Raw genomic sequence first — 9,333 nt, forward strand, 5'->3', positions numbered from 1 at the left:
TTTGTATGTATTACAGGTGTTTTATTAACAAGGTTAACTTAGAAAACTATATTATTGTTGTTATTATTATGTGTTGTTTGTAACTTTCCTGGAACATTCTGTTGCTGGTCGTGTCTAGGACATAAAAAAAGAAAAAAAAGTTAATCTCATCAAGGTTATCCTTGTGAAATGTATTTGAAATAAATAAATAAATTCAATAAAATACTGCATATTTTACAAGTTTGTTCCATATCCAAGAACTTGACTGTCAAAATAATGTTAATAAAATGAAAACAAACACATTCTTTCATAATTTTATTAGCAAAGTTATTTGAACAGAAGCAAAAATGGACATGTTTAACTCTAAATCAATACTGGCCAAAATTAATCTAGCAGCTTTATTCTGGGGCTCTTTTTTTTTTTTTTACCCCAGTGGTTGCAAATCAATAAACTGCAACCCCTACATACAGCAGATTTGTGTTAATACCTTTCCTTTACAAAGGCTACACTGTACAAAGTGTAAATGAAATGTACACTTTAACAAATTCAACAGGTAAAAATCAAGTACAAAACCCCAAGATTAACAATAAAATTAAAGCCATTAAGGTTTATCCTATCACAGCTGGTGTTTCCTTTGACTTCAATAGTCCTTTGCACTGAAAGAAAGCCTCCTGGCGTGGACTTCGACCGAGGAAGGTTTTCAGCATGTCCATCCCGTCCACAGAGCCTCCAGCCTCCAGAATCACCCTCCTGTACTCTTTCCCAACCTGTGACAAGCAAATATTCAACTATCAAGACATCTAATCCACTAAATTCATAAAGAATATACGTTTTAAAGTGATATGGAACTTACCTTTGGATTCATGATGCCCTCCTTCTTAAAACGGTTAAAGTAAATGTCCATGGAGTAAACCTCGCTCCAAAGATAGCTGTAGTACTGACCATCGTATCCTCCAGCTAAGTGGCTGAAACTGGCTGTCATATTGGTGCCTGCAGAAGATGAATCAACATATTTACTTAACTTTTTAAAGACTGACGATTCCTTCGTCCTCACTCATAAGTCAATCAACAAAAATATTAAATTTGAAAGATAATACAAGTGCTTTAGTAATAATTTCTCCAACTGTAACTATTTTCCAAGTAGATGTTGGTGTGTAGGTAAAATATTTATGCATATATTAAAAAATGTAAGAATCTGGTGTAAAGAGAATTCTGACTCTATGTGTTGGACAAGCATGCATGTTTCCCTTACAGTGCTTCTGTTCCCAAACGTACCTGGTGTTGCAGGAACACCTAAGATATCTTTGCAGTACTTTGCAAACACCTCAGCTGTGTCTGCACAAGAGCTGGTGTGTAGCGTCTGATCCACTTTACTGAGGACGACCTGACGCAGATTCATCATTCCTGAGGAGAAAAAAACATGTCAACAAACTCCTGGAGACTCTTGATCCTTGTATAAATGTTAAGTTTAGCAAAAGTGTCTGACCTGTGTTAGCGACTCTGGATGCGATGAGTTTGTCGAGCAGATTGTCCGGGATTGGTGTGCCGTCTTTGTAGTGTGCGGACATTCTTCTCAGCGGCTCCTTCTCCCAAACCCAGTTCTCAAGCATCTGTGAAGGCACCTCTACGAAGTCCGTCTCCACCAGGGTCCCGCTGAACTCTGAGAAGGTTGTCTGCAAACAAACACAGGAAAGGTTGAAGCTTAAAATGCACAAACAGAATCAAAACAAAACTTTTGATTTCGGCGGCCTACCTTGGAGCAGAGCTCGTGCATCACATGACCAAACTCGTGAAAATAAGTCTCCACTTCATGGTGCTGCAGCAGGGATGGCCAACCTTTTCTGGGCTTGGTAAAATTAGCCACCATTGCTGCCACAGGGAGTCGGCGTTTTCCGTCAGGTCCTCTGCAACCCGGCTGCAGCCCGAAGCACGCTGCGTGACCGTACTTTCCTTCCCTGGTGGAAAACAGGGTCAGAAATGTCAGAGAGGGAGAGGGATTGTGACAGAAATGACACCCTGAAGGATCAGGAGCTGCAGTCTGAGAGATGTATTCTTAGATTTTATGGTGGATTACATGATTAAAGCTGCAGCATTTAATCAATAATCTAATTATCTGGCTGTTATAAGACTAATGATAAACTTCATGATAAGATAAGCAAGAATTATCGTTTATTAGTCTCACAGCAGGGAAAATTGTGCCAGAGCGATAAAGGTGTGAGCTTATGATTGAACAGGAGGAAGAAGGATTGGATTAACACTCTCGTTACCTTGGATGTAGATCCATGTAGAACTGTCCGATCTCCTCCCCTGTCTCTGTATCCCGAGCCGAGTAGAGTGTCACATTCTCGTGCCACACGTGAGCGTGCTCTACCTTGGTGAAGGAGAGACCCAGCAGCTCCTGGTAGATCCCGAACAGTCCTTTTGTCACCACATCGAGCGGAAAGTACTCAATGAGTTTGTCCTTGTTAACAGCGAACTTGCACTGCTCCACCTGGTTCATGTAGTACGGTAAGTCCCATGCGTTGATCTGCCCGTCGAAGTGGAGCCCCTTCATTTGACACTCCCTCTTCTTTAGAGCCAGGATGTATTTCCTCTCTTTGACTCCAATGGGCTTCAGGGTTTCATGGAAGGTATCTGCAAAATTAGAGAAAAGAGGACACACAGCAATAAGTTAAAAATGAGAGTAAAGAAAACATCTGTACTACTTTTGTGCAGGTGAAGCAAATAAATGATCAGTTCTCTCAGGGAAAGGTTTTATGAAAGGTACTTGCAGAAATCTTTTAATAAAACAGTTAAGACGAAGAAAGAAGTTAAAGAGATGGTTTCATAAAGTAGAAATTCTGTCAGGAAGTAAAGATTGTGTTGTAATAAGAACAACAATATGTAAAATTAATCACTACAACACATTTTGTGACATAAAAAGTGACTTTTTTATTTATTTTAAACACAAAACTGAATTAGACTTTAACCCAAATTGTATTTTTATGTCTTCATTTCTCTTATTTTAAAGCTACCCCGTGCAATTTTTTGAATAATTAAAGCTCCTGTTCGGATTTTCCAAATCAGATTTTTTAAATCAGTTAAAACTAATGCTGGTGTGTTTTTATGACCTACAAGGCCAAACCAGATGGTCAGTATCAAGACTTGTAGCTACTGTAAAGTAATTTGTACTTCCTGTAACTGCTGTTGATGACAGTGGGGGGTGGGTGTCAGATGGCATCATTTACAAAATGCTGAAAAATAGTCTTATCTAAACTTTTACAATAATACTCAACATTGAAAGTGAAAAGAAACCATGAAAGAAACACAAAGTGGCATTTTATCCACAAGAGGTGCTAAAACTAACACAAACTACTGCTTGCAGTAGCTTTAAATAAAGTGTCCAACAATCAATTTCTATGAAATATTTATCTTATTTTTTCAGTTTCCCATAGATTTATGAACTAAAACCTGTCACAGAATTCCTCTTCTAAGCTCCTGTAAGGGACTTTTATTGTGTTTATGCTGGTGCCCCGTGGAAACAAAGGGATACTTCTTTCTATAGTATTGGTTGTGTTTTCTAACAAGGTCCTTAACGGTGAAATTTATCCTTGCACCTGAATATTTGCTCAGAAAATAGTAATAATAATAATAGTTATAGTAACGTTATAAATTACTTGGTAGAAAAATTGATAAATTATAAAAAATCAAAATAATTATATTTCTAAATATATGTGTATATATATATATATATATAGATATAGATATATATAGATATATAGATAGATAGATAGATAGATAGAGGTAGATGTGTGTGTGTGTGTGTGTGTGTGTGTGTGTGTGTGTGTGTGTGTGTGTGTGTGTGTGTGTGTGTGTGTCTAATTTTTTTTTTCTTTCTTTTTTTTCTAATGTTACTATTATTATTATTATTATTATTATTATTATTATTATTATTATTATTATTATTATTATTATTATTATTATTATCATTATTACTTGAACTATTCAGGTTTAAGGATAAATTTGACCGGCTACCCCACAGCCCCTCTCCACTCTGACACAGGACCACGTGTGTCTCCACGAGCTGTAAATTACTCTTACTGTTACTCAACATGTAGCAGGCATGTTGAGCAACATACACAGCATTCACAGTGTCACCTTCCCTTCAAAGCTGTCCATAAATAATAATGGTAATAAGGGCAAGCTGTAATCAGATGGCGTGACATATGTCACAGCGTATGTGTACATGTGAGGTGAAATGTCACGGAGGGGTCATACCTAAAAAGTCAGACACATTGTTGGCATTCTTGGCCATGTTGATCTCCAGCACGTAGTTTGCGTGGCTGCTGTAACCCAGTAAGTCTGCCACCTTTGCCCTCAGCTGAATCAGCTGCTCCAGGATTGCTGTGTTTACCTGGACATGAAGAAAGCAGCGATTGTCCCAGGAATAGCTGTCTTTGAACTTCAGTGACATGATTGAATTCAGCCAGTTGTGTGTGAAGCTAAACAGGTTTACGATCAGACTTCAGTTACCTCTTTGCACCTGCTGTGAAAAGCTGTCTCCATCCTCCTCCTGGTCTCAGGATTGTGACACCTCTTCATGAGCGGGAAGTAATGTGGATACTCCAAAGTCACTATATAACGCCCATCTGCTGTTTGGTCCAGACCGTTCAGATAGCTGTCAGCTAAACCACCTTAATGATAAAAAAAGAAAACAGCATGATAAAGAAGACTGAACACATTCATGAAACCAGACTGGGCTCAAACACTGGGACTTACCCAGCTCATGCTCAGAGAAGACCAGATGAGTGTTGTCCTCATTCAGGTTCTGGTTAAACTCGATGGAAAGTTCACTGATGAGTTTGGATGTTCTTTTTATTTCCTTCAGAAAGAACAAAAAGGAGGGAGAATACAACTTTTTTTAAAGTATGTGACAAAAAAGCCTAAAAATCACAGCGCAGGCACTTGTGACCTCTACAAGAACACAATAAAGGGCTTAGGCATATTTCTGATATGCAACCTTTTTTTTTTTGAGTTTTTGATATTTTTATCTGTAGTCTTAACTGCACGGTGTAGAAATTATCTACTGTCACAGAATTTAGATTTAGGCCCATGTAAAGATTAATCAGCAAGTCATAAAATAGACTAAAAGACAGATGGAGGTATTTGTTTTATTTAACTACAGGTCCAGGGTATATTTAGGGAAAGTGTGATGAAGGGTGATCAAGATTCAAAAGTATAGAAAGAATGTGAATTGCGCTAAATTATTTTCAATATGATTAAATGAAAGCAAAGTTTGAAGTAAAATATGAAAACGGAAAACAAACAATAAAAGAGCACTTAAAACAAAATAATATGGATTCAAAAAGATAAATAAAATAAAATATTTTCAAAATAAATATTAGATCAAAAAAATTATAAAGGTAAATAAATTTAAAAAACAATAAAAAAGAAAATTTAAGTAAAAAAAACTTTAAAATAAAACATAATTAAATAGTACAAATTAAGAAAAATAAAAAACATAATGAGTGAAAAATACATTGAAAAAAATAATTTATAAAATACAATTTTTGTGTAAATATAAAATAAGATTAAATTTAAAGAACTAAAACAAAATATAATGGGAAAAAAACAAAAACATAAAATAGAATTCAGAAAAAAAGTTATCAAGAAATTTAAAAAAGGTAGTATACCGTCTCAAAAAAAAAAAAAAAATTCATTATAATAGTATAATAAAACAATAATTTTACAACTTGTTCATTTGGGGTTGTATACTTGCAGATCATGTAAAATTAAATTTTAAGCTGTTGTGCCTCACAATGCACCCCTCTGTTTAAAGTGAGAATGATGTCCATACTTATCATCATTTCTAGACAAAGATGTTTCGTTATTTACCTTAATAAACTGTTTGTATGATTGATTGACTGACTGTAGCTCACATGCTGCCTTACCTCTTGTATATCTTTAGACAGATGCAAACCTTTCTGCCTCCCCAGAGTGACCATCCTGTTTAAGAACCTCTTCTCTTCAGGTAAAAGGTTGTCTTGGAGCTTGTTCTGTAAAATGATCCCAAAAACATTTCAATCCTGCAGAAGTGCGTACGTGTATTATGTAATACACTTCCCTATTTTTACTATCTGGCAGCAGAAATGGGTCAGATAGTGAGTCCAGAGTGGAATAACACATGGTGCTGGCTGTAACTATTGAGATCAGGTTCAGTTTCCCTTCACTGCTAAATAAGACGCAGTGACAGGGTCGAATGGGGGTGAAATCTCCTTGATCTGAACATAAGAGCCTCCAGATATGCACATCAATCACTTGGCCTTATTTTCCCCTGAGAAATAATCCAGCTAACGTGATTAATGTGTCAACCCTAACACGTTATATTTAATTAGGCTCACTTCTATTCTGTTAATGGTCAGGATGACTTTAACACCTCGTTACTATCTTAGAGAAGCAGAGTTCAGTAAAGGACAGTTTTTATATCCACTTTCACCTCCTTCAGGGGTTTATTTATGAACATACCTGCAAGGCGGTGATTCGCTTGAACACGTCCTCCCTCATACCGATCTCCACGTCAAACTCGGACAGCTTCTTGTCTGCTTCTGTGCTTGCTGTGCGGACCTCTTTGGAGGGGCAGACGTACTGGGGGAAATCGAGGACATGACGCGAGGCTGAGGGGAGAGAAGGGGGACAGAGGACGCCATGCATTCAGGCAAAGGAAGGAAAAACAACGACACAGTGAAATGTAATGTGTCCTCGTGCTTAGCGGTTTGTTTTGGGCTCTTCACAGCAGAGGTTTGACCCCATCACCATGCCTCAGGGTGTCCCCATATGGCCCTGGTGTTATGTGTCTTAGATTAGGGTCTTCACTTAAAGGAGTTCAAGCTGAGGTCAGGGCACCCGGGCCCTTTGAGGACCTCCTGGTTCCCCTTTTCAGGCTCTCCGACACTCAGGCTCTGCCAAATGAGGAGTGTTCTCTACCTTAAACGACCGGTTTCTTTTGTTAAATTGTTGGGCACTCCCCACCATATAAGTGTGCTCTCCCTAGTCATGCCATCCATGGCTTACAGTGTGCTCTCCCTGTCATAGAGGGTGCTCTTTCTTTTTGGCATGGGCAGTGCTCTCCCTATGAAGAGTGTGCTCTCCCTGGTGAGCGATAAGCTCTACCTACAAGGAGTGAGTGCACCCTGGCATGGTGTGTGCTCTCTTGAGCATGCTCTCACCAACATGAAATACACTCTGTACAGAGGAGACTGTGCCCTCCCTGGCATAGAGTGTCCTCGCAATCACTGGTGTGGAGTGGGTTTTTTCGTTTTGTGAAATGTGACCTCCCTGGCTTGAAATGTGTTCCCCCTGGCATTGATTGTGCCCTCTTAAGTGTAGACTGTGCTCTATGTGACATGGATTGTGCTCTACCTGGAGTGAACTCTGCTTTTTCTCCCTGATTCAGAGTGTGCTCTCCCTGGCTTGAGATGTGATAACAGTTTTGACTCTGCTCTCCAGAGTCTGAAGCGTGCCTTGTTTGGTCACTTTGCGTTGCTGATGTCATCTTAAGTTGAAAGTAAAGTTTCTGTTTATCTATTTTTTTGTCATTCTGACAATAAAGACCAAATACAAAGACAGATACAAAGAGGACAGAGTCTTGAGTGAAAGGTAACAGAAAAAATGAGAAGTAACACCAGGGACACTTACATGCATAATCTAGTTTGGCGTTGGCCAATGCTTTCAGGGTGTTTTCCACGGACACATTTTCTATCTGCAGGGATCCGATGTCGTCGTAGACCTTCTTCACTCTGTTAATCAAGCTGTCAGTAGCTGCCCTGATCTCAACCGGAGACAGATCCCACCTCAGCGTGTTCCTCTTTGTCCCAGCCTGAGAGCACTCTCTGGCAGATATTACACAGTTGTTCTGGATAGTCATCCTCAGGATGGGGTTAGGGGCGCTGGAGAGAAACAAGAAAGTCAGACCAGGTCAGAGGTCTTTAAAAACAGACGTAAATCAGGGGCCAAGAGAGGGCATGAGAAAAAAAACAAAAAGGAAGATTTATCACTCTTTTTTTTAATGCATTTGAAGTGAAAGCTAAAACACAGACAGTGTGCATTTAGAAATACCAGAATAGAAGGGAAAAAAATTAGATTACTATAGCTGTTTAAGCGTTAACCTTATTTGAACCTTTCAGGATTTCACTGTACTATCAAAAAGCAAAACAAGGAATGAAAAATTTAACCCTTTATGAAGCAAAAACTATTTGGGACACCCCAAAAAAAATAAATTATAAAATTTTTGTTCAGGTTTGGAGTGAAAATGGGAATATTTATCGACATATAACACTTCTATAAAGTCTGTTTTGCATAGTGCTCCCAAATGCTCACTGTACCTTTAAATCCAGATAATTTTGCACCTGATGAGGACAATTTTTGCAGCTCTGATTTTTTTTTTCACAAAATTTAGAATGGGATCTAATCTCACAAATGGTATTAAATGTAGTATATATTTTATCACATGACAATTGTGAATATTTGCTCATTTCCTCCAAACGAACAAGCTTATGCTTAAAAAACAGGGTTAGTAAAATGAATGAACGTATGTCCATTTAGGCTTCCGTACACTGCCCGTTTTAAAACTTCATCACTTGAAAAGCCTGACACTAAACTAGGATTTAGAGTTAATCCACAACAATATAATTCCACCTGCCTATCTACTGTAAAGTGTCTTTACACCATCACTTCACACCAAAGCCACAGCAGGGTTTTGTAACAGGTGGCAGAAATACAGTCCATAAATTTTCCATAGTCACATTAGAGACGTGCTTTGCATTTTTTCCGTGCTCAGTGGAGACCTTTTCCATGTCCACTCAGGGTCCAGTTTCAAAGCCTGGCATTGGCGGAAGCTCTTCAAAATAAGTACAGTAAAAGCTTTGGAGTATTTCAGAGCAGAGCCAACACTTTCAGACAGCTCAGTTATCTCTAAAGCTGAAAAACAGATACACATCATTTAATGGTTCACATTAAACGGTGTTAATAAAACACAAAGCAGCCACACATTAGGAGGCAGCTATGACTGTTAACCTTAAAAAACATGACAGTTAGATAAACAGAAACATGGCAGCACCAAGCAGCGTGAAAACAAGCATACCTGCACACAGTCCGGCAGACTACAGCTCTGAAAGCACACATGCTGCAGGTTTCATGCGTTAAATCCAAGTTAAAGATCTTTCTGGTCCTCTTACTGTAGCTCAGTCCCAGCAGCAGCAGCAGGAATAACCTCAGATGTATCCTCTCTCTCCTCTCTCACATGTGGAAAATGTTTCTCCTCCTTATTTCCGCCCTGAACTAAGAGGCCTGAAATGGGAATTCCAACTCTCTCAAGTG

At 38.5% G+C, this 9,333-nt stretch overlaps 1 protein-coding gene across 2 annotated transcripts; it reads right to left on the minus strand.

The window, feature by feature from the left end:
• Positions 1-281: 281 nt before the first annotated feature.
• On the minus strand, positions 282-9,298 carry nln (neurolysin (metallopeptidase M3 family)). 2 transcript variants are annotated; one of them, XM_074690495.1, is made up of 13 exons: positions 9,098-9,298; positions 7,654-7,904; positions 6,484-6,632; positions 5,910-6,014; positions 4,738-4,840; positions 4,492-4,652; positions 4,237-4,372; positions 2,247-2,613; positions 1,733-1,934; positions 1,466-1,652; positions 1,255-1,383; positions 833-969; positions 282-746 (listed from the first exon to the last, which is right to left on the minus strand). In XM_074690495.1, exons 1-13 carry the CDS (start codon positions 9,136-9,138, stop codon positions 588-590), a joined length of 2,127 nt encoding a protein of 708 aa, XP_074546596.1. In that variant the 5' UTR covers positions 9,139-9,298; the 3' UTR covers positions 282-587. The 2 variants fall into 2 exon arrangements, with proteins under 2 accessions (XP_074546596.1, XP_074546597.1); XM_074690496.1 differs by having other exon boundaries at positions 9,192-9,295.
• Positions 9,299-9,333: the final 35 nt, after the last annotated feature.

The sequence above is a fragment of the Halichoeres trimaculatus genome, unplaced genomic scaffold (genome assembly GCF_033239565.1).
Source record: "Halichoeres trimaculatus isolate MK-OKI-2021-1 unplaced genomic scaffold, fHalTri1.1 fHalTri1_scaffold_16, whole genome shotgun sequence".
NCBI lineage: Eukaryota > Metazoa > Chordata > Actinopteri > Labriformes > Labridae > Halichoeres > Halichoeres trimaculatus.